The sequence below is a fragment of the Rhamphochromis longiceps genome, linkage group LG19 (genome assembly GCF_057381845.1).
Source record: "Rhamphochromis longiceps isolate RC_006_pf linkage group LG19, R_longiceps_female_GT1.1, whole genome shotgun sequence".
Lineage (NCBI taxonomy): Eukaryota > Metazoa > Chordata > Actinopteri > Cichliformes > Cichlidae > Rhamphochromis > Rhamphochromis longiceps.
In genome coordinates this window covers 23,378,316-23,404,141 of record NC_140575.1, presented here as the reverse complement: position 1 = coordinate 23,404,141, position 25,826 = coordinate 23,378,316, and the positions used below count along the sequence as shown (strand labels likewise).

General features: G+C 39.6%; 2 protein-coding genes across 9 annotated transcripts in view; both read right to left on the bottom strand.

Annotated features, from left to right (window-relative positions):
• LOC146646754 (DNA (cytosine-5)-methyltransferase 3A-like) overlaps positions 1 to 8,767 on the bottom strand; it is a 52,454-nt gene extending 43,687 nt beyond the window's left edge. For 7 of the 8 annotated variants that reach the window (XM_085390767.1, XM_085390770.1, XM_085390772.1 and 4 more), the window contains exons 1-3: positions 8,653 to 8,767; positions 7,309 to 7,504; positions 2,212 to 2,298 (exon numbers count right to left, since the gene is read on the bottom strand). In XM_085390767.1, the coding sequence (XP_085246893.1) occupies positions 2,212 to 2,298; positions 7,309 to 7,371 (150 nt within the window). In that variant the 5' untranslated portion in view covers positions 7,372 to 7,504; positions 8,653 to 8,767. The remainder of the gene's footprint in view (positions 1 to 2,211; positions 2,299 to 7,308; positions 7,505 to 8,652) is intronic. The other variant, XM_085390768.1, reaches the window with a different exon arrangement.
• Positions 8,768 to 13,406: 4,639 nt separating this feature from the next.
• dtnbb (dystrobrevin, beta b) overlaps positions 13,407 to 25,826 on the bottom strand; it is a 39,235-nt gene continuing 26,815 nt past the window's right edge. Inside the window, exons 12-20 of the mRNA XM_085392115.1 lie at positions 23,272 to 23,362; positions 22,203 to 22,291; positions 21,642 to 21,755; positions 19,935 to 20,031; positions 19,587 to 19,607; positions 18,231 to 18,390; positions 18,033 to 18,122; positions 17,804 to 17,857; positions 13,407 to 17,406 (exon numbers count right to left, since the gene is read on the bottom strand). Coding sequence (XP_085248241.1) covers positions 17,381 to 17,406; positions 17,804 to 17,857; positions 18,033 to 18,122; positions 18,231 to 18,390; positions 19,587 to 19,607; positions 19,935 to 20,031; positions 21,642 to 21,755; positions 22,203 to 22,291; positions 23,272 to 23,362 — 742 coding nt within the window. The 3' untranslated portion in view covers positions 13,407 to 17,380. The remainder of the gene's footprint in view (positions 17,407 to 17,803; positions 17,858 to 18,032; positions 18,123 to 18,230; positions 18,391 to 19,586; positions 19,608 to 19,934; positions 20,032 to 21,641; positions 21,756 to 22,202; positions 22,292 to 23,271; positions 23,363 to 25,826) is intronic.

Sequence of the window (25,826 nt, the reverse complement as noted above, 5' to 3'; positions counted from 1 at the left end):
GAGCAGAATGAGTGAGTATGTACACAATAAGGACAAAAGTATAGACCTGAAGCAATGGGGCTAAGATTCAAAGATTAAGAGGTTTGACCCAATACTTTCACCCATATACAGTAGTGTGCATTGATAAAATACATACACTTTTGTAGAAAGGACATTTCTGAGAATTTCTCTCCACTGTCTTTGTCCATGTGGGTAAACGCAACATACGAAGAGGGCTAAAGGCTTGTTTACGCTATCCTTTCCAACAATTACCTTCTGTTTTCACTCAGCTTTTGACAGTTTGCATGGAAAACAACATTTTAAAACCAATGTTCCATGTCAGCCTCTTTTCAAAAAAGTCAAACAAAAAAATTAAAAGAGGCTTTCTGACAGCATTTGAAGTTGGCCAATCTGGCATTTGAGTGACTCTTTTATTCAGAGAATAACAACAACAACTGTGAAACATCTATGTGAGCAGAACGCCTGGTACACATGGTCAATCCCCCACAGCTGTGAAAACACTCAGTGAGGCGCCCCGATTCTGCGTACGGCTTTTCTTAATCAGTTATTGATACCACTCCTCAGCTTCTTTAAATACAGGGGCACAAACCCTCTGGCATATCCCATCCAATCATACATTATCTGTAAATATTTGTCTAATCCTTTTTTCCCTTTTTGGTTTGTTTAATTGCACAGTGAGAGTTAATTAAGATGATTTTCAACAGAAGCTTATGCAAATGCTAACATCTCAGGGAAAGAAAAAATACCCAGAAACATGTTGGCCCTTAGAGTCATTATTAAATCAGAGCTTTTAACTACACAAGGCATCACAAATAGACTGCAAATGGTGTTAGTGTAGTGCATGCATGTATCTTGGAAACAAGGTTCAAGAATATGTCATGTTTATTCATGAGTACAAAGGAGTACACGTTGTGTCTTACAGGTTAACAGATTTCTGAAGGCTAAAATAATACTTGTTTTTCTACTGAAACTGCTTATAGGTGCCATGTGCAAAGACAAAACAAGAGCTTTCATTATAAACTGGTACATTCCTCAAATAATGTGGCGTACAGATAAATGATTACTTGACGATGAGGCAAAAACATGGCGAAGGGAAGAATAATATCAAATATTTTTAGATGGGCTTTCCTTACAGGCATTTCCGCCATTATAATCTTTCTGCTTGAATGGAATGATGAGATTCACTCAGTACATCGGGCTTATAAATACCAGTGAATGAAACCGAATATGGCCAGGTGGGATTCACAAGAACAATCATGTTGAAACTGGTCAGATGGTTAAACACATCGTTCTGACGATGCTGGAAAAGGGCTGAATTTTGAAACCAACAGTCTAACAAGCACTTCACGCGATGACTGGCCAGCTACAGTATGTGAAGGTGAAAAGGCAGCCATCTGTCCTTCTGCCTTCCAGGAGGGTTTCAGTTCAGTAGTTTCAGTTCTGAAACAGCAAACCTTCGGTTGTGGTTGGACAACTTGAACCCATTTTGAGTTCTAAATTTATTTCTTTGCAACTTTTTTTTTCTTTTGACATTTGACACTGAAGGCAGGAAACAACGCAAGTCAGCGAGGAGGCTGATATGTGACAAAGTGAAGTGGCTGTCTCGCTCAGAGATGAATTACAACAACAGCAACAGTGAACATTTGAGCATTTGGTACATGTGGTCAATTCCCCACGCAGCTGTGAAAGCACTTACTAAGGTGCCTTGATTCGAAGTAGAGTGTTACTATACCAGGTATTAATACTAACTCCAAGCTGCTTTAACCTCCTAGGACCTGGCGTCCACATATGTGGACATCACATTTTGTGTTATTTAGACCAAAATACTCAGTTTTGCTCTACAAGGGCCTGATATCCACTTACGAGGACATTATACTGCTACTGTTCTATCAAAATTTTAAACGAATATCCTCATATGTGGCTCTTATTTTTCTTAAAAACAAAAATAAGTTTTAAAAAAAATCTGGTAATTCTTTGTTTTTACATTCATCGGGCCCCAATGTGACCAAATATCAAAGAGAAATTAAAAATGCATGCCGTGGAAGAGTTTGGGTCTTAGGAGGTTAAATTTACTTACACAAGCCCTCTGGCACATCATCTGCAAATATTTTTCTAATCCTATTTTTGGGTTTGTTGAATCAGACCTAATCACTGCAAAACAAGTATGCATGCGTGGACAAATGTAATTTGTTTAGACATGTCAACACTCACTGAAAACTGCTTGCGTTTTCTTCCAGGCTTGCTACTTTTAGGTGACTTCTCCTCCATCAGGTCCGAGTCCAGTATTGTTCTCTCACCCTATCAAGAAAAAATGCATGCCACAATTTAGACAAAGTACCTGCAGCTGCTTGGGTAAAGATGCACGTAACACTGAATGATTTAATTAGTGCATTTTTGTGTACAATCAGCTAGATGGCAGTTTCACCTCCACCAAAGATACTAGATCTATAGGAAACAGAGACAACTGCACTACAGTGAAACACTTGAACATTTGGGAGGGCTGGAGCAGGTCCTCCAGTGTCTTTGGTTGAGTGGACAATGAGACAGATAGAAACTGAATGACACATTCCTTTGAAGTAGGCTGAAATGAAAGCTCCTCGGACGCAGTGCTGACCTTCCACAGACAATTCCCTCTTGACACCGTTACAAAGACATAGATCGGCCCCCACCTTCCCCTGCTGCAATTTCCCTTTGATTAATAAAACTGTCTAGCCCCAGGAACAAAGCCCCATGTCTGCCATCACCAAGTACCCCTGGGGTTGACGGGAGAAAAGATGATCCTAATGTAGATGCTTTGAGTTTCAATATTGACTGAATAGAACCACCAGTACCAGGTTTGAATGCAAATGAGAGTGCAACGCCATTCCTGACAGCTGCAGTGGGGGGGGTGGAGGGCCGGGTCCTTATTAAATTCCTTCAGTACTGAATGTGAAATTCCATCAAAGATAAACGGGGTCTCTGCACTGTAGGCATTCTCCAACCTCTGCTGACATGTTGATAAGTGTATGTATGTCTAATCTCTAGTGAGATGGCGTAGTACAACATGATAAAATGTTACTATGAGATAGTACAAGCTTTTGTCTATATATAATGGGTGGAGTTAAGTCTAACAAGAGGAGTTACTGAATTACGGAGGTAAAGTGGTATAAAACATTACTAACTTTAAGAAGCAGCAAACCAGAGTAAAAGCAGTCTCCAGTGCATATCCACAGTTAATTTGTCATCTTAAAGACATTTAACTAGAAATTACAACAATGAACATATGAAACTACGTCAGATTTAGTGTATTTCAATATGACACAGAATTACTGTGCTATGCAGACTATGGAAGTATCAAACTGCAATTAAAGATAAAAGCAATTATGGCATTGCTTTAACCTTGGATGTTGGATCTCATGTTCATACCTGAGCTGTCTGCGCTTCATCAAGAAGGCGATGCCATGAACACAATCCTTCAGCAATACATGGAGTGGAAGGCTGCGACGCGTTCATGGATAGAGCCTGGTGGGTTTTCTATGTATGGCTTATTTAGGGAGTCATAAATACACAAGACATGTTGCCATTTCAATACTGTTTGTGTGCAAAGGTGGCGCTGGCATGAATTCTCCAACTTTCCAAGTGGCACGTTGACTTGAATGGGCATTCCAGCTAAAACTTCAGAGACTGGAAACTTCCTGCTTCCAACAGAATGCAGGATAACTGTGGGACTGAAAAGCGAATCCAAGGTGGAAATGCCTTGAACCTTAATTATTTCACAATGACCAGCAGGAGGCAACTCTTGTAGTTGCTGTATGATCTATGAGTAAATGGGCCTACTTCTCACTCAATTTATGACCTCAGTAAACACTCTCCTACTGAGTTTAAGACCTCATTCACTCATTTCGCGTGCTGTTTAACACAGCATGACGTTCATTTTTTAAAATTATGGTTCCATTTACAGTAAATTAACAATAAAGCAGGTTATGCTTTAGGATTTGGCTCATAGTGTGGTATTTTGGGGGGGGGGGGGGGGGGGAGAGATTGGCTGTGGTTCAGGAGGTAGAGTGAGTCATCTATTTTTTGGAAAATTTAATCCCTGATTCCTCCAACTCGAAGCATCCTTGGGCAAGATACTGAACCCCAGGTTCCTCCCGATGTATTCTTTGGAGAGTGAGTATATGAATGCTAGGTCATAAGTGTTTAGGAATAGAAAAAAGCACTTCTATGAATGTTTGTGTAAATGGGTGAGGCTTATAGTCAGTGTTGGGGAGTAACGGAATACATGTATCGCCGTTACGTATTTAAAATACAAAATATGAGTAACTGTATTCCGTTACAGTTACCGTTTAAAAAGGAGAGTGGAAAAGTACGAGCTGTCAAAGAGCAGAAACGGGAGATGAAAGCATGTAAATATAATAATAACCACTGCAGCCAAAAAGAGTGCCTGATGAGCCCAGTTGTAAGTAAGCTATTAAGACTCGACTGTACACTGTGATCGTATTTTCCTCTAAAACAATAAGTTACGTTGGAGCAGCCTTTCAACGCCTCTCTCTGTCTCTCGCTAGCAAAGCGGACTCAGACAACAAAGTAAAGCTAGTTTTCAGCTACGAGCCCGACATGAACCCGACGTATTAGCCAGAGGTCCCTTTACTACGGTTTCGGAGCCGCGGACCTGTTCTATACACGCGCGGAATAGTTTTCTATATGAAATCGCTGCAAAAAGTGCAGCCTTACCTAATGTCCACCTACTGTTACTCATTTTATATTAAGATTTAAAAATCTAGTTGCTATTGGTATGGAGAGTATCCTTCAGTTATAGTAATAAATCACACAGCAATACTACATTCATGTAGTTGTAAAAAGCATGATAATATATTAAGTAATCCAAAGTATTCCGAATACGTTACTCTCATTGAGTAACTTAACGGAATATGTTACAAAATACATTTTGAGGCATGTACTCTGTAATCTGTAGTGGAATACATTTGAAAAGTAACCTTCCCAACACTGCTTATAGTAAATAAGAAAGCAATTTGAGTCCATATATGCTCCTGTTACATTTTTTTTTTAAACAAGATGGCAGCAGCAAAATGAGACTAAGCAGCCCACAAATCAACAAGCTGCTTCAAAGTGCATGTGCACGTCTTTTACTTACACTGCATGACTTCATCTGGTCTTCCACCCTGGTGTTACATGAAAACATTTACCTTATAGATTATACTCTAGTGTCATAATTTATTCTGGAATTAAAGAACAGGAAATGAGGCCACAGGATCCATTCATAATTAGATCTAATTAAATCATTTCCTTTTATCAGCACAAAGGGTTCAAAAGTCAAATTTAAACACTTAGGGGGTAAGGGGTTCTTGATTTGGGCAAAAAGATTACAAGCTGCTAACTGGGCCTTGGAGTTAATTATTCTTTCAACTGCTGTCTCAAAAGTCAAAAATTCACCTCATATGTTAAACCAAAATGGACGGGATTTCCTTCATTTTCTCAGAAAATTATTTAAACAGGAACAATTTCATTTTAGCCGTACAAAATGTGCCCTTTGACGATGATCTTGTCATGTGAAAAAAAAAACTTGCAGTATGCAAAGTGAGTTTTTACAGTAGCCTTAGTGTTGAGCATATTTCATGAAGTACCTGGTAGCTGTGACATTCTGGGTTTGAGTCAGTCCTACAGTAAAATCTGCAACTCATCCGATTCTGTGCTGATGAAATACTATAACTATATAATATGTTTTAAAAAATACCATAAAAGTACCACAAGGTCTACTAAATAATTTAAGGGCAAGGGGTTTTAATCATTATAGGCAGTTATTTCAACCGTCTGGCCACGTTTCGCCCTCAGTGTCTGCCATAGCCATCAATGCTCCTGGGAGATAAACTAATTTGCATAAGGAAATAGATATAATCAAGGTAAATGATACTCTGATTGATGGGCAGAGGATTAAAACTGGAAGAAATGGTTATAAAATAAGTGAAAATAATGACATTTTTGTTAGAGATAAGCATTTGAACGGTTATTTTTACACGTAGATTTGAAACCTTTTGTAAGAGAATGTGTTTTGATGATGGTTCCAGTTCATTGTGCGATCACTAATAGAGTGCCTGGTGCGTCGGTTTTTCCCTACCAGGGCGGCAGAATTTGCATAGATAATAGCACGTTTTGAGTGCAGCCTGGTGTGCAGGCTTATTTGGGAACCACTTACATGGATGACACAATTCAGTGGTGCCTGGCTATCTCTGCAAGGACAGCACAGCACAGCACACCGCTCCTCCAGTTCTCTGTTAGAGAGCTCAGGCTGAGGTCCTCCGACTGAGGACAACACGCCATTTTCACATTCAGCTTCACCCTAATATTTTCTGAGAAAAACAACAAAAAAAGCCTGGAATATAATTTGTTCTTGCCTGGAGTGAACCCTACTACATTGTCAATATCTCTGCACTATTTCCGTCTGGGTAGCCAGTTATTTAAGGCAATGTCTGTTGCCAGGCAACAAGACTAAGGGCAGTACTGTGTAATGGGAACACAGAAGAAGAGGACAGATCCCCCCAGCAAAAGAGCTGTCGAGCCATTCCAGCTCCATCTCAACCTACACCAGCCAACGCCCACGTCACCAACCACCATTATACCAGTAAATGTCACAGAATACAGCTGCACCTCCCAACAGCCTCTTCGGTGCTGCTGCTATTGCTGCCACACAGGTGATGCTGCAGTTACACAGAGACTGAAATTACAAGTGCGTCTGCATCATGAAAGGTGACAAGGCATGTCACGTGCTGTTGGATTCTACTGTAAAAATTTGCCCATTTCTTCACTGAATAGAGGAATTCATTGCAATGAGGTCTGCTCTAGCAATTCTTTGGACTGCACAGATTAGTGAGTGTGGGTTAATGATTAACGGGAATCGTAAAATTGAGGAAGATTTGAATTGGTTTTGGCCTGAAGTGACTATAGAAATCAATCCAATCCACTTCCTTTCATTTTTAAGGCTTTATCTGTGTAACAGCACGGTCATAAAAAATACAATTCATGTACACATACTCCGTGCCAAGATCATATGAAAATACAAACAGGCAGTGCATGCTATATCACTGCAGGACGAGCTCAGGGGTGAATAATGTCTTTTTAAATCAGTGCTTCCGAAGACATTAAAAGAAGCACTTTTCAGTGATGGACGAGCAAATCCAATTCAATCTTGAGCTCAAGTCAAGTGATTCAGAAACCCTCCCGACATCTTTTTAAAATCACCAGATCATGAGTTAAGTTCCGCAACGTGTCAAGTGACGCATTTTTTGTTGTTGTCACGCACGTGTTTCTTACCATTGGATTTCCAGGTGAATCAGCAGTGGTGGTGGTGTTGGTGAGAGTGTTGGACGGCATCATTGAGAGTCTTATGAGCTTATGGGTAATGTCTGATGATGGGTAGTGTAGATATGGACTTTCACGTTAAAAGGAAGTTGAAAAGTTTAAAAGAAAATAAAGCAATGACGGATGATCCCCTCTTCTTCCTGCTCTCCTGGAAGTTAAAAGAAGAAAAGCAATGGTAAGATATGTTCAGCAAGTTTGTCTTTAATGTGTTGATTCTTTAGTTTCATGCAGACTAGATAATCCAGTGACATATTTTATGTATCTTCTCTAAAATGAAGTTGTTTTACCCTGAGCATCAGCTTTCTCTTTGCTGAGTACACGTCATGTAGCTATAGGACCCTCACAGGCTTCTATAGATACTGTATGGCCACTATATCCTACAGGCCCCTTTACACCACATGAATGTGTGTTGTGCAGTAGACGACATGAACTGGGTGCATCGTGCAGCCTGAAAATAAAGAGCGCGATGCTCCAAACTAAGCGCAAAAATACTTGTATTTTTGTGGGGACATTTTTCAAAATTCATTAATATTTCATTTCCATCGTGAGAGTCTGGGTTAAAGTTACTCGAGCGGTCTGCCTAACGCGCAAAGCGAAGCCACAGTTACACTGTTTTGCACTCGTGGAAATTTAAAACAACAACCTATATTCGTACAGGATGTGTTGAATCTAAAGGCTAAAATGAGACTGATGACACTCGGTTGTGATTTATTTAAAACATGCTGTATGTAAAACACACTGCCGGATTTACGTCCACGCTCGTGGAAAATAAATGTAGGCAACAACCAGAACGTGTTAAAAAATAATTTATTATAAGGCCACACAGGCGTTCAGTGTCACCGCATTTCCATGCCATCAGCCTGCAATCAGGCCACACGCTTACACCATACTACGATCGACTGATGTGCATATATTATTCAACCGGCTATGCGTTAAAAATTGCAAAGTTTTAGACGTCTTTTTACAGCAGGGGAAGTCTGCAATATGACCCAGGGGATTGTGGATCTTTTACAGGCCACGGACACTGAAGGATAACCCCCCCGTTATTTCCTTTAATGAGGCCACAGCTTTGAGAAGCCGCGATGCTGGTTCCGTGCTCCAAAACCGGTCAAGTTCACATCTCGACGTCCAATCAGCACATCTGCAAAAAGCGAACCCTAAATCGCTATTTCCCCATTTCCATCGAGCGCCTTCCGGTCGTTAACGTTTTTTGTTCACATAAAGGTTACCCTTCCTGCGTGGTTGCTCGTGGCGGGTTAAACAAATTTACATGCGTGAGTCACTGTGTGTCATTACCCGGTTTTCCCAAGTCCCAGGCCTGACCCTTTTTGTCTCGCTTGCTCCCGGAGCCTCCTTCCTCTTCTCTCCCCGTCCTCCACCTCCCCAGCCGGCCAGCTCTCTTCCAGATGCGCCGCTCTGACTGCAGGGGCCTGAAGTGTGCCTGCTTTTCTCTGGGTCCTAGAAACAGTCATATATCGTGGACTCAACACATTTGCAAATATCTACATTTTTGCACGATAATAGGGCTGGTATCGTCACTGATTTATATAATCGATTAGATTCCGATTCACAAGGTCCCGATTCGATTGGATTTCGATTGAAATTTTGCGTCAGATAAACAGCTTAAAAGTAATTTCTTCGGTATTAAACAGCAGAAATAAGCAATAAGCAAGAAAATTATGCAGAAAACTGAGATTTAAGATGGGAAACTATTCTTGAACTACACTGACAGAGAGAGAGAGCTGTGCAGGAAGTGTGATTTTATCCTGATGGAAGCAAAACAGCAAAAATAAGAGTAATTAATGACCATATTTATCAAATTTAAAGCGTAGTTTGATCTTCTTTTACTGCTGGTTCAGTGCATTTTGGTCGGAGAGCGACAAAACCTGCACCATCAAAATCTATGAGGTGTCGAGTCTGCGCTTTGTGTTTACGTCTTTGTGTTAATAAGAAAATCGATAATTGAAACCCAGCCCTACTCCATGTGTATCCCCCGAACATTTGGGATGCCTTCATATGTTTATTCTTGAGTATTTACCAAAGCTATTATAATTAACTAAACGAATATTTGGGGAATGCGTCTATTGAGATTTGTGTACATTGTAATGTGTGCATGACTGTGAAAATAAATGAAACTAAGCTGAATTGAATTGAAAACAAACACTCAAAGTAAAATTAAAAAAAAAAAGCTCAATTGGAAATGCAAGTCTTTAGTAACTCTGGCCTTTACCTTATACTCTAACATGAGACAGGTAAAGGGGAATCCTGTATAACAAAGATAATTCAGGCTGGGACTCATGCTACCACACTGTGTGCACTGAAGACCACAAGGCTGCAGGGATGCCTCTATAACTTTATTTACAGGTCTATGCATTATTGCACAATTGGAACAATACTATGCTTAATTTCTAAACTGATTTTACACCAGAGACATTTTAATGGTCCAGATGTCCCCTAAGTGCTGCTCTGGTTGGCCCCAGTGATGTGACCTTAGGGTAAAAATAAGCAGTAAACCAAACCACATTTTTACCACTGCCCCTTAGAGAGTCTCTGCGTGCCTGTGCCAAATGACAATATGCACTTGCAGTCATAACCAGTCCTGAGCTGTTTTGTCCTTTATGTGTGTGTAGTCCCCATCTCCTTTTCTGCTCATTGCATATTCAAAAGATTGTCCAAATCTCACATGTCAAAAACCTGATGAACCTGATCATTTAAAGCTATCACCAGCAGCTGTTGAAATGCCGTGCACGTAAAAGTGACACACTGACAAAATATGCAAGATAAGTTCTTAAATGTATCAAAATACACAAATACTAAGTTGAGAAAAATGAAACAACCAAGCATGCAAGAAGTTTCCTGTTTGAAAATGATTGTTGCATTTTTAGTATTGGCACTGAAACACACAAAGGCTTGAACTTGTTCAAATGTAGTGTGTAATACAAGTAATACATGTGTAATAGAAAATAATGACAAAACACACACACACAGGAACCTGGAGAGACTTCCTAGTTTTTATTTTGTTTCTTTTATGGGCCCCCTGGTGGCTGTGGGGCCCCAAGCAGCCATGTAATTAGCTGATGCCTGAAGCCAGCTTTGGGGTCTGGTGAAGTAACACTTGTGTCATCTATGCCTATTTTAATTAAACTGCAATGTGTGTTTTACTTCTTGACGCTGGTGTAGACTTTTTCTTTTAATGCCCCACTTTTTTTTTTTTTTTTTTTTACATATTTATGGATTGTAACATTCCCTGTACAGTCTGTTCATCCCTGTTCAGATCCTTCAAATTACTCGTAAATGTGCCTTTGTTAGATTTAGACATTTATGATTCTTTTTTTTTAATCCTAGATTTCTTATTCTGTACGCTAATTGGTACCTGCGATGCTTTGTCTCTGGTATCTAATAAGGGATGAGAGGACAACAGTATCCTTCAATCCTTTCTCGGTCAAATCAACAGTTTTAGAGAAGCAGACAGTTCAACTGGCGAAACGCAGTTGGGACTAATAAAATGTTCAAAGTTTCACTGTGATGCCTGTAAGCGCTGGAGTGGAGGCTGTGACAAATCAAAAGTAATTTCTGTGAAAAAACTTTGGTACGTTTCCTGTAAAAGAAAGTTTACTTACACAAAGACAATTTAAAGTCATTTACATCATGCATTAATACATAATAATAATAAGGCTTTTAAATGCAAATTACAAGAACATTAAACAAAAGGAAATAAAAACAAGTTTAGAGATGTAAGAGTAGGATAATTCATGATGAGCTTTTAAGGCTCAGCTGAAGGCAATACACAATATTAAAGGTATTAACATTTAGTATCTGAGATCTTTGCTCGGTTTTACTCAGTAACTTCTAAGTCCTTGTTTAATTTGCCCCCTGGGAACAGTTAGTATCCTTTATATCGCAGTAAAGAGTCACATTAGTAGGATTTATTAAGATGGCAAAACAACACATTAAAAGAGAAGCTGGACAAAGGTATGAGTTAAAAAAAAAAACAGTGCAAAGGTCTAAGATTCACTTTATTTCAAATGTATCTTAAATTAAACGTGCAAAAATGCATGCAGTATATCAAAATGTTTGGGACTATAGTCCATATAGAATTCTTCATCTTGCACCATGTCTGTGGTTTTATCATTTTCATTTTATTACTCACTATTGCAAACAACCATCTATACCCGTACATGCCACTAGACGCAGTCGCCCAATGCCAGATTCCAGGAAGGCTAAATGTTCACCGAACAAATCCCTTTGGGGCAGCTTGAAGGCTTTTCATGGGCAATGAGGAAGAGAGGACATGTGTGCGTAGCAGGCAGATGTGGTTCACTGATGTGGAAGTAGCAATGGCTCCTCTTTCTCATAGTGTCATTGGGACTGAGTGGTTCATCTGAGGATAGCAGCAGCAAGACGATGGCACATGACCTACAGACATAAGCAGCGTGCTGCTGGCTGGTGGACACCCTTTGTCTATTCGTGGAAACCCCAAGAGGAGGATACTGAGAGGTCACAGTATCCTGACCTCATGTCAGCTTCATAGCTTTTGATATGATCTACGCCTGAAGTATTGGGAAAAAGGCCACACTCTTTTTGATTTAGAGTTTGGTGGGCTTCATTTTTTGCTGGGTTATTCTGTTTCTCTGCTTCTTGTTTAAAAGAAGATGCTGAAAAGGTGGTTGCACATAAAAGATTAAAATCAAGGGTACTCACACTTTCTTGTGTCTGCAACTTGGAAATACTTGTGTAAGGTTGGCGAAACAAGCAGTAACTGAGATGTAAAGAAAATAGCCTGTTAAACAAGTAAAATATGGATGGATATTACACTGTAGACTTACCTATATTAACAAAGGATGAAACACTCATAAGACAGCAAGTGATGATTTGTCCTTAGATACACATTGGAGTAAACGTTCTTTTTAATCTACTCTACATGAATGAAGTGCATATTAAATAAAAGGGATGTGACCAACATTACTTGCAAAGTTTCTGTTTCCTTGAACTCTATACTTCCTGTATTAAGTGAAATACATGTTAAAATAGCATAATAGCATGTGTCTTCACCACTAATGCATTGAAATAAAGGAAGTAATACTTTAAATGTGTAAGAATGACCTCATTTACAAGTGTGAACATCAAACTAGACAAAAAAAGTGATCAAAGAAACCCAACTCAACATTTGCACTGCAACAAACTTGCAAGTACATTTCAGGATTCAAAAGCAGTTATCTTAATGTTTCTATGTTGCAATGAAACCCAAGACTTTTACTGCCCCATTCTTTTAATTGGTATTATTAATGCTCGAGAACGTAGTCTAATTAAAAATAATAATACTGCTATGTAAAATTCAGCAATGAAACACTAACTAAAATTAGTGAATGAGATTTTTGTAAGAACATTCACTATAAATTAATAGTGATGAGAGTTGCTATGAATGATGCTTCCATTATGTGTGAATTGTAGCCTCAGTTTCCTGTTCTTAGCTGACATGAGTGGCACCCAGTGTGGTTTTCTGCTGCTGTAACCCATCTGCTTCTAGGTAAGACATGCTGTATGCAAATTTCTGCATACCTCAGTTGCAACGAGTGGTTAGTTGAGCTACTGTTGCTTTACTGTCACCTCAAAGCAGTCTGACCATTCTCCTCTGACCTCTGGCATCAACAAGCCATTTTCTCCCAGAAAACTGCCACTCACTGGATATTTTCTCTTTTCCTGACCATTCTCTGTAAACCCTAGAGATGGTTGTGTGAGAAAAAGACGACAGGCCAGCAGTTTCTGAAACACTCAAACCAGCCTGGCAACAACAACCAAGTCACCTAAATCACTTCAGTTTGAACTTCAGCACGTCATCTTGACTATGTCTACATGCATAAATGCATTAAGTTGCTGCCGTGTGCTTGGCTCATTAGAGATGCGCCAGTGAGTACATGTTACTTGCCACCAATGATAGCTGATGTATGCATCGAGTGATGATAAATAAAAAAACGTGACCAGCCGCAGCCATATTTTAAATCTTTTTAATATATCTCACATTTGATTTATTTACAAAAGACAGTGGCTTTGTGACATAAAACTCTGTTTTGTAAAATCAACATGAGAAACAATGGGTACCAGAAGCATAACCATACAGAACACATACATAGATAAATAACATCAGGGGAGCGTTGTCGCCGAGGTTGTCCTCGTTACACATTGTCTCTCTGCAAACATTAAAAGGATCACGATGTATGCACCTCTGTGTGACCAGCTATGTTATAATTGTATTACCCCGAGTTTGGTCTGACAGGGTATGTACATACAGTATTGCCTCTGCGTTGGTTAAAATGACATCAGTGACTCTCTATCAGTAGATCTGGAATGTGTGTGTGGTTTTTTAAATTATCTTTTTTTCTGAAATATTTAATATGAGTTTGTTTTTGTTTGGGGATTTTTTTTTCCCCAGCAGATGAAATCATTAAATACGAACATCTTCAGGCATTCTGTGAATAAACTATGAACAACAACGTACTAATGCAGATATACTTTGATATATACCTGGAATTTGACACACAATGTCTGCAAACAGTTTGGCACAAATGTAAAGGCTGAGCATGAGTAAGTTTCCCCCAGAACATAATAAATAAATAAAATCAAAAGCTAAAACAGACATAAAGGCTGACAGTATTTGCTGAATGGTTACTTTGTACAGCACTCTACAGAACAGCTACAGGCACGGACTGAAAGAACAAACGGAAAGCTCAATTTTGCACCGGAATGCATGGTTGAAATGACGGGGAAGACAGGAACTCGCTAAATTTTTACCTGTGCAGTTTTGTAATTTTGGGACCTTTGACGCCGGACGAACTTTTTGACAGCAGGGGTCCCAGAATTGTACTTTACGGCACCTGCTATATATTATATTTGGGCAATTATACAAGTGAATCCTTATTCCAACAAAATCATTACAATAACGATACTCCACTAATATTGTAAACCATAATAACAGTAATGATAACGCAGAGCAGAAAAGAGAACTTAATGAAAAACGTCACATTAAGAACAACAATAACAGAGGAGTGTCTTTTTGTTGTTTTTCTTGACACAGTGTAACAGGTTGTTCAAACCCTATACTTAGCTTATAGCACAGGCTTAATTTACAAATCTCAAAGCAGAAAAAAAAATGTAAATAAATAGATCACACTTTTTGTAGTTTAACTGAGGCAGACTTTACCCTGCGCTTCTTTCTGGGACTGAACACATCCCTCTTAAACTGCTCACCAACGTTTACCAATCAAGCATTTACTTAAAAACCCGACGTTGCCTGTTTTCATATGAGATGAAAGGCTACTCTGAAGGACAAAACAGTGAGCTAGACAAAAATGTAAAATTAACTGAGACTCACTCTACTAGTGACGTAGGATAAACTTCCTTTCATGTTAACAGCTGCCTCCTTAACAGGCGAATCACTCTGCTTTTCCACAAAAAGTACAAATTCACACACAGACAAACTATATTCAACAACATGCTTCACTGAAATCTCCTTTTCTTCGAATCCAATAAATAAAACAAACTTGACTTGGTAGAATGTGAAACTATTTTGGGAAACTTCAACAAAGCCAGTGACCACAACTGCACTATTCTGCAGTTAAATCCTCCATCTTCAATTAACATTGATCTTAGTTTGTGGCAAAAGATTTCTTCATGTTACCATCACATTTCACCTAAATTACCTCTGCAGTCCCTGAGCACCTACCTTCATTGCACATACACATTGTCAATATTCTCGAAATAACAAAATAAAGCTATTAAAACATTATCTACTTGCTCACTAAAACCTTAAATCCTCAAATTTTATAACTCAAAACTAAAAGTCAGTGCCTAATTCATTACTATTTAACATCCTGAGGTGCTTCTCTATATTTTAAACCAGTGTTTCCCAACCCTTTGGAGCCACGGCACATATTCCCCATTAGAAAAATCACACGACACACCACCAAACAAAAATGTCACAAAAAGCATATTGATCATTTTCCCCGGCACCGGCCATAGCGGAATTGGTTTGGTTTGTCCCCAGTATACCTTTTTTGCTTTCTTCTGACCACTACTACAGCAACCCATTTAATTAGAGCAGCCAGTTATACTGCCCTCTAGTGGAACAGAATGTAATACAGTAGTTCTGCCAGTCGCTGAGTACTAATCAGGTGGAAACAGATAACGGCACACCTGATCATTTCTTACAGCACACCTATGTGCCGTGGCACAGTGGCTGGGAAACACTGCTTTAAACAATAAATACTGAGGCTACCAGCTAGTCAGTGTCATTTGCAAGGAGGCACCATGCTGTGCTGAGCAGTACAATGCCCTTCAGGTGGTTCAGTTTTCACTGGGAGGAAACAAGGCTTGGCTCATTATTGTGTATAGAGCAGCCCCTCGGTTTGTAAGCGCACAGCCCTCTTTATTTGCAAGGGTTTGCTCACTGAGAGCACATTAGCAGCAGAATAGTATAGACTCATCGAGTGTGTTTACATGCTCCTGATATTCTGGAAACAACAGTGGTAAAAGTTCCATGCTATTCCTTATTCATTCCAAGATTTTTTTAAACGATTAAAGGAAAAATTCAGCCTTGTGGAAACTACACCTGCTTGCTTTCTTGCCAAAAGGAGAAAATCAAAATCAGTGTCAGATGTGTACTCTGGTCTGGAAGGTAAATGCAGGACAATAGCAATCCTTGCAATCACCGTGGTCGCTGAAAGGTTGCCATGGTCACCAGCAGTTTGCATGAAAGACTTGTCTGCAAACATTTGCAAACTACTCACCAAGCTGTAGCGAAACTGTTTATAGTAAAACAGAAACCAGAAATGGAGAACTTATGCCGTCAAAGTAAAAGTTGTGCCTTTTGAAATGTGTTAGTTGCAGACGATAAGGAAACTTTGATTTTTTTTTTTCTCACACTTTTCACAGCATCACTGTTGCTTGCAGACAAATTATCATCTCCATTGCAAACTACAGGTAGCCAGATAAAGGTTTTTGATGCATCACCTTATGTGCAACTAGTTTCAATTAGCAACCAGGGGCTCGTTGACTGGTTTCTAGACCTGTGTGAGTCAGGCTTAAGCCAGTATTCTTGGCTAGAAGCGGGTGCTCAACAGCTAACTTGGTTTTGCTTGCTTTTAAATATTCGTTGAAAGAAAAATAGAAAAAACAACCAAATCTAGTGATTTTATTTTATTTTTCCCAGCTAAGTTAGCTAGTATTTTGTTTTTGTGATTCTTGATTGCCAGGCCAATGGCTTCTGACAGACCAGCTAACCCTCCTCCGGCTTTTATACTAGATTAATCTAATTTTGTCCCAGCTTAATCCTTTCATAGCACTACGAGAAAGGAAATGAAATATTCCTTAATATGAAGCTTTTCTCCAGGCTGTGACCAGAGCATAGAGCGTCTTTGCTATTGGAGACTAGAGTGGCAGAATACAGATGTGCAGGTAAACACACTCAGCATGAATTCTGAGGCAGGACACTTCTGACACTCCAGCTGTCATCATAAACCCACAAAGAGCTGGCATAGTGTGGTACAGTACCTTTATCAAGACACGAGTGCAACGTCATGCAAAAAATATCAAAACAGAAAAAAAGAAATGCTAGTGCTAATCATACAAAAAGCAATGACAGGGAACATGTGGTGACAGCAGGTCGCCTTCATGTCGGGGCATTCCCAAGGTCATGTGTGTACAGAATCTTATATACAGATGATCTGCTGCGGTGGAACAGTTGGGAGAGAAAGCACAGCAAGCCATTCCTTAGCAGTCATGAGGGAAATCATTGGGTAATTACAGCAGTTTTTGTTTACAGGACAACATACATACTTGCTAATTATACACATCTTGCTACCAGCAAGGTGCGAAGAAACTTTTTTTTTTCACATAGTGAAATCCTGTTAGATTACAGCATGCATTACTCTACGTGCTAATGCCAGGGGGGTTCTTGTTGTTATTGTTGCTGATTCTTCCCAGTTAATGACTGTATGTCCTTACAGGATGGGATGGTGTTCTCTTTCCCTCAGTGCTTCTGTAATCTCACTGTGCCTGGATACACAAACAGAAGAGCTTGTTGACAGCCCGAAGAGTCTAGATGAATTAGTTGTTTTTTTTTTTAAAAAAGAAAAAAAAGAATGTGGCAATACGCCACAGTGCATCGCTGCTTTTGGATGAAGTGTGACAGAAGGAGCCCAGTTCGAAGAGCCAAACAAGTATATTTTTCTTGGCTGATATAGGTGCCATGCAAATATTTAGTCGGAGCCAATCATTCAAATCCAACAAATGAAGAAACAACACAGTCATTGTCATCAAAAGCTGCTGTTTCTGCAGTAATTTTATATTATCCTGTCAAATTTTGATTGATTTTATGTTGCAACAGAAAAGAAACCAAATATTGCATATTTTGATCCTGGCCAATCGTTATAATTACTATTACCAGACTTACCTCTGTCTCCACCATTCCTCATGTTGGTCTCCTCATCCTCTGCGGCATCGTCCACTTTAAAAAACAAGAACTACATTTTAGTGACAGCAGTTCCTTATGTAAATACTTGGGCACAAAAGGCTAAAATATAGCAGAAAGAACACAGAAGTGCCTTTTTCAAGATAAGAAAAAAGGACTGAAGGCGAAGAGGAAGAAAAAAAAGCTAAAAACCTATTTTGTCTAGACTAACCTGAGTGAAGCTCTTTCACCAGTGACGACATGGTGTTTGTGATTGAGTCAGCAGCAACTAAAAGATCATTCCGAAGATTTCTAGGCACACCTGAGGAACAGAGAACGGAGAAGACATCAAATGACCAGTCTTGGAGTGTAACTTTGCGTAAGTATAATCTGCTTCAAATCCTCTTTGTTTTACTGGTTTCAGACTAACCCTGAGCAAAGGCCTCCAGCACATCCCCTCCCACACCTGCCAGGCAGTCCTGTGGTGTGTGAGTTGGGGTGGACCCAGCCGAGGTGGAACGTATGGGCATAGGCATTGAGCAGCCCGCACCGTGGCTGGGAGAAGAGTGAGGGGAGCCTCCAGACTGTGACTGCAATGGATAAAACCATTTATGATAGTTACGGTAATCATCAGCACATTACCTAACCTCCAAACGTAGGAACCACATGCTGAAAGTTCACATGCAAGAGGGTAGAGCACAACTTCCAGGGAGCACTCTAAAAATAGTAGCAAAGTTGAAATTGGAGAGGTATACAACCAGATAAGCTTAAAGAAGAGACTGGCTACATTTACATCAGGACTGATTTCTGATATTTATGTGTTTGACCCTGGCAGGTACAAAGACACTAGCTGACCGGTGTCATCTTCTTCCAGAAGCATAATAAGCGAAAAACATGGAATCTATGCTTGCTAACCTTTAGTGATTCTACAGAAAGAAGATAAAAAAACAAAGAAACCTAAATATCAGCCTAACATCAACTAATCAAATTCTCGAACAACCAGTTTAAATAGATGATGCTCTATTGGGATCACAGATTGCAGCTTTAGGAAACCTTTTTGTTTCTAAAGGTGACTTCTAATGAAATAAATCTTGACACAGATGTGACCAAAAGAACTTAATCCTTACTGGGAGAACAAACAAACAAACAAACAAACAAAATATTGGCTAAAAGCCACAACCCCCCCCCCCCCCCCCAAAAAAAAGAAAGACTTGTGGTAAAGCTATACTGATTGGCTTTACCTTGTCTGTCTATAGTACACCTTTACTGCATTCACAGGGTTAATGAGAACCATGCGTAGGTGTGCATGTGGGGCTTGTGCTGAGTTGGGAGCTATATCTCATAGAGAAAGGATCAGTGTGTGTCTCTGGGACTGTTGCAGGCCTGGGTTGATGGCTCCGTGCCAGGCAGCAGATGGCCAGCCAGACTGCAGTCATATTAGAAGTGAGTTTGTTAGCGCCAATGAAAGGAACAGGTCCCTGACATTTGGACCAAGAAAAACACAGTTCTCTCAACTCGCCTGGGTTAGAAAACAAATTTTAAAGATTGTGCCTCTACCGCACTGGCATGAAGCTAACAAGGAAGTGGTGGAGCAGAATCAAGTTTGACAACTAGATCAGTGTAATCATGTTAGGTAGTGGAATCCTATCATCTTTCTTAACAGTCGTCTTAAAACCTATTATAAACGCTTCCTTCAATCACATCTGTGTGGAGAGGGGAGCAGTGGACTAAGTGATGTGACTAGAGCAGGTATTGAGCCTTGCAAACTGAATTAAGGGCAACTTACAGCCTGCTTCTGCTCCTCATCCTATCAGCCAGCAAAGGTAAGCAGAGAGTGAGAGAGCAAGGAGAGTGAGAGCAACAGAATTAAAGCAATAAAAGAAGAAGAAAGGGGTTTCTGCATGCACCACATGGCACGTTTACATAAGATTACTGCTGTCTTGGTTTTGAAGACTTAAGGAAATTTTCAATTCATCAAATAAAGCCTAATTATGTAAGGTAGAATATCATTGATAAAACCTGTGAAATATAAAAGAATAACAGCAGATTTAGGACAGTTAATATCTGTTCTGTTCTGGGTTATTATATATCCCTACTTGAAGATAAATCTTCTCCAAGCAGGTGAAAGTTTTACCTTTAGCAGCCTCATGAGACCCTCCAGCTGCACCATCAACTCCCGCCTGCTCTCTTGCAAGGCTGACATGCGCCTCTCCAGCTCATCCTTCCTGTGTCTGCCGAGGAAGGAGGAAAACAAAAGATTTATGCATTCCTGTTTTATTTGTAAGGCATAATCTTACACCAGTGCTTTGCTTTAAACTCCAAACAGACAACAAAAGATTCCTGGAAAATATTCTGTAAAGAAGGTGGTGTCATCTGAAACTGAAAGCATTTCAGATGAAGTCTATTTCAGAGACTTCATCAAAGTCTATTAGCAAATTATTTCATACACTTATTCACTTCCTGAAGAGCAGCTAAGTGAGGGGATTATTTTTGTGTCTGGGAGACAGACTTGCCTTTAGGTCCCACGGCATTTGCATCAAGTATGTGCACCATAACCGGCATTATTAGGTAATATGTTTTCTCGATATTGAAAAAATGACATCAATGTCACACCTTAAACCAAGTGTGTCAACCTACAGCCATTAAGGTCAAATCCAGCCATTAACCCTCACCCTGACACTAACACTATGCTATCAGAATATGTGTTCTTTCACGTTTTGGCATTCAGGAAACAAAGACTCCTGGATGCCAAATAACAAGGCTCTAGTGTGTTTTTCTGTTCTTGCTATGATTAAGCCCCAGTGTTCCCTTTTATTCTTCATGAGCTCTTTGTTGTTCAGAGGTCTGTTTTAGGATAAAGTTTTGATTTGCTGCTTTTCATAAAGTACATGCACAAAAATGGTCTAAAATAATTCTTTTATATATAAAAACATGACTCTGTGACTGCTTGTGGCCTCTTTTCAATTCAGCTTCTGGCTCTTTATCACCCCCTGGTGTCCATACTATGTAACTGTATATTGAAAAAAAAAATTAAAGCACAGTAGCAATCATTTGTATGGCTAAAGTTGTCCTATAAGAAACGTACAAACATTTGCAGATTGTAAGCAGCAGTTATCTGTTCTTCATCCTGTGGCTGTATAAATGCAATAGGACATCTGTTCAGTCCAAATACAGCTCCACACAGAACACTGTGCTGTTAAATATTTACCATTTGATGATGTCTGCCCTAAAGCAAACATACTAAGAGAGCATATTAATATATGAAAACCTGTTTACTAGTAAGAAACAATGTGGTTACGTGACATAAGACAGAAATTACCTAATAATTACCATATTATGAAAATATTATCAACACTAACATGCCAAAAAGAGTCCGCGTGGGGAGTAAAATTGAAAAAAAAAAAACCCATGATACAAATGGATGAATGACTAAAGATTAATTTAGAAGCTAAACAGTTAAGCTATAAAACATTAAAAGATGATGTGATTTGAACCTTTGGCACAACTGTTGACTTGCAATGTTGCCTCTGATGCATTATTTAGGCCAGTTGACACAATCAAGGAGTCGTTCAAGGTAAAAAGTGCTGTAACATGTCCTCACAGGGTGACTCTCTCCCAGCAACTGAACCCAAGGGTCTCAGTGTCCTGCCAGCAAGACAAATGTCCATGCTGTTGTGGAAGCAAATGCTCCCTAATTAGGCACACATTAATTTTACGTAAAGAATGAGTTCAGTCCAAAAAGGTACAACCGCCCTGAGGTTTTGTTTGTTTTTATTTCTTTATCTTTTTGACCCCTTAATGATGATGTTATATGTGATGTATCGTGTCGGCAGGTTGATACCTGAGGAGTCGTAGTTCGGTCAGGAGTGTGGGGTTCTGCTGGGCTTTTTCTGGTGTCGGCTGAGAGGCCTGTTCATGCTCCAAACGCAGCCTCTGGATTTCCTGCAGGATCTCTCTGAATATAGCAGACAGCAGAGACGAAACGTGAGCTTTATTACTCATGCTGTGTTGTCACATGTTTAAAAATACCTTAAATGCAAAACTTGCATTTGAAATGATTTAAAATGTGAAAGGAAAAGCACATATTGTTTACATACTGTACTCAGATGAGTCAAAGGACAAAGATTTAATAATGGGTTTACTGCTAATGCATTCACATGCAAGCAGCATTTTAATATTACAGATGGCTGAGAAACTTTCAAAGGAACAGCTTGATTAGCCACGCTGTGCACCGTTGTAATATTTTTAGCACACATATATAATCATCATCTCAACTAAAGGCTGTAACAGAAAGCAAATGAGTGCAACAAAATCATGCATCACTGCTTTACCACCAACAAGCCAAAAAATCAAATCAAAACCTGTCACACATGTATGACAATGGTCGCATGATAAGCTGTACCTGTTTTTGTTCTCCAGCTCTGCAATCAGCTGCCTCTGCTGCTTATTGGCATCAAAGTTGAAACTGAGATCTGTTGGAGGACATTGTTGCTGAAAAACAAAATTATCATAAAACAGTATTAAAAACACGGTGGGGAGAACAAAAGTTAAATACAAACAGCTATCGCGTCTGACCACAGCGAGCAGTAATGATGCTCCGCTGGAGACTTATTATGTTTCAGCATAAACAGGAACCACAGCGTCGCTTTATCCCTTCCATATATAACAAACAGTGACAAAGAAATCTACTGCTGCTGCTTCACAACAAAAGAGTTCAGCTGGCGAAACCAGCGGGGCGCTTTTTATTTTGAAGCATGTATGTGTCACCCTCGTTACCATTTTTCTTCACCAAAATGTGCCTTCAAAACATATTTTTTTCCATTTCTTGGAGAGGTTTATGTTTAAATTTCTAAAAGGTAGCAATGGAATATGAAAGAGTTAAGAAGGAGAGAGTTGTACTCTTCCAGCTCACGACTAGTGGAGCATAAAATCAGAAAGCAGTTTTTATTAAGAGAACCTGATTTTGTTTGGCTGCAGAGTAAACAGACCCAGCAGTTGGTGTATTTGTGATAAGGAATCTGGCTTGAGGAGTATTTGTTGCATATTTGAGCCACACTTTGCTGTTAACATGTTACCAGCATAGAAAGGACTAGAACTTTTAATCAGATGACATGTGCTCCTTACTTCACTGTATTTCTAGAAAAGTCATCAACGTAAGGGCTACGTTTCCCATTGCTTAGAGATTTTAATGCCCTGAACATGTTCAACTCCCAGCTTGGCTGACCTTCAACTTGAGTCATTTCCCTGCTCACTGCCCCATGTGCCCTGCCTATTTCTCTACAGCGCTCTGCCAAAAAGTAAAAATTCCTTAAGTCTTTCTAAAACAAATACAAGTCATGGAAAATAAAAGCTCACATTTCAGTTTCAAAATCCAAGTTCCCTGTGCTGATGAAGAAAACCTGACAAAAACTTCAAAGCATCAAATCTGAAATGCAGGGTGACTGATGCCCACCATGGGGTCTCATACTCACTGTGGAGTTGCCCGCCTCAGCTGCCAGGCGGGCAGCGTATCGAGCAATGAGGCGGTGCTCTTCATCTAGCCGGCTGGGACTCTCCAAGACACTGCCCAAAGTCAAAGATAGAAAGACACATCATGCACGCGTGCACACATGCACACAAGCATAGACAGCAACAGTGACTCAAATGTCAAAAGCGCTTATGTAAGTAGAAAGGAACAAAAAAAATTGCATGGCGCAAGTGATTATATAAAATAATTTGCATGAAAACAAAACTTCATAATTAAGGCGACCTTACAAAGGACAATTGGCTTTGACTGCAGTGTTGATAGACAGTCTGAGGTACAGTAATTGGTCATAACAATGAACTGTGATGGATAAGAGAGAATGCAGCATGCCAAATGCATTTGTGACTGTGCCAATGCCCATTCTGGCCATTTCATCACTGACTGGAAATGTCAAATAAGGCGCAAGACTTTAAATGACCATGGGTGTGGCATATGGTGCGGACAGACGACAGGACATATGCTGTTCTTTCTCGGCAGGCGGTCTGCAGTGAAGAGTGAAGGACAGCTGATATGGAGTTGGGCGCTATCTGAGAGTAAGTGATGATTAAGACCATTAAACCCAATCTGGCTTCAAACCCGCTGCATCAGCAACCACACGGCCTCAAAAGGACTGATAATCAGCCTCTTAATTAACATTTGTATTTGAATCTTATCTATACACATAAATCTGCTAGTGTACTGAGATCATTTCAGCTATTTTTTTCAATGTTTTTTTCCCATAATTTCACTGATTACATCATTAAATAGTCACTGTACGATTTGACATATTTTTAGATACTATCACCTGACTGGAGGAGATTAAACTTGGTCCACTAGAGGAGAAATCACTCAACCAACATGTCATAGCAGTCGTTTTGAGCCAGATCTCTGAAAATGTCTCGTTAAGTGGGGCACTTTCTAAATAATTTACCTTCTCGTCCTCAGGCCAAAGCACAGGCAGAGTCTGAGGTTTCTTGTAGAATTAAAGTAAGGCATTAACATACGTCAGGGAGCCGTTTGGGTTGAATCTTCAGGCTGGAAGCAGCTCCAGTGTTTTGTTCTTCAGGGAGTTTCTTGGCACCACCTGATGGCCTGAGCCAGGTTTCAGACAGAGATGCATGAACTACCTTTAAGCGCTCCAAACTGGCATCTTTCCCAGATACTTATTTTAGTTGTAAGCATTTTTACTCAAACACAATTTCTCAGACACCACTGTGTCTGTCATGTTTACCTATTTCAGCTCAGCGTGGGCAGGCTCAGAGTTCAGATTTCTGGTTTCTTTGACGCTCCTATAAATAAAGACTAAATGACTTTTAAGTGACAGATTTTGGATATCAAGTGTTTACAGCACTAAAATCAATATATATGATTTAGAGTAAATTCATCCATTTTCATAAAAAACAGCAAAACATTACATTAGGTCATTTGCCAACCACTATAAGTACGATAGAGTGACGTTAATATGTTTTTGAACAATGACGCAGTGTTTGTAGTTTTACCTAGGTCACCATCACATTGGATTTTAACCAAACACTAAATATGTCATTGAAATAAAGACATTCAGCTTTAATTCAAAAGTTTTGCATCATCTGTTTAGGACATTCAGCCATTTATACATAGTTTGCCATTTTCAGAGACTCAGAATTAAATGGACAATTGGATGACGAGCAGTTTTGTGGCTAGGTGAGGCCTGTTTCCTGGTTATTTACAACGATCTAAGTGGATAAAAGATCTAACGCCTAAATCCCAAGTGTTGAACATTTGGCTGCTTTTCGATGGAAATCTCAATATCAGGTCCAAAGAGATTCTGCAACAACTCAAGGAGTCTATCATCAGCCAAAAATCAAAATCTATCAGAGAGAGAAGAAAATTTCACACCCTACGTCAAGAACACTCTCAGGGATGAAGGTGTATTATTGTCGAAGTCTAGAATCAAGAGAACCCTTCACACATATAATTACAGGGGGCTCACAACAAGATGCAAACCACTGGTTACACTCAAGAACTAGAAGGTCACTTTGCGAGGAAACATCTAAAAGAGCCTGCACACTTCTGAAAAAAAATTCCTTGGACAGATGAAACCAAGGTGAACTTGTACGAATGTGATGGGTGTACACGGCTCAGATTCAGCCTAATAGGACAGTGTTTTATAGTAGATAGATAATGGCCCAAAGCAAACTGCAGAAGCAACCTAACAGTTTCTCAGGTTAAACAAATGGTATATTGTTCACTGACCAAATAAGTCACCTGATCTCAACCCAACAGAACATGTTTTTTTAGTTAATAAATACAAATCTGAATGCACAGAGACTCAGCAAAGGCCTGGTAGGCCATGTCATGTGAGGAAATGAAGCATTTGGTGATTCCCACTGGTTCGAGAACTCAGACAGCCATTGATTTTATTTAAAATCAGGTTAGTTTGTCCGATTACGTTCAAGCCTGTAAAAAGCTGCCCATTATTCTGTATACATTTTAAAACCCTTGAATTAAAGCTGAAAATCTGCACTTCAGTCTAATATTAAA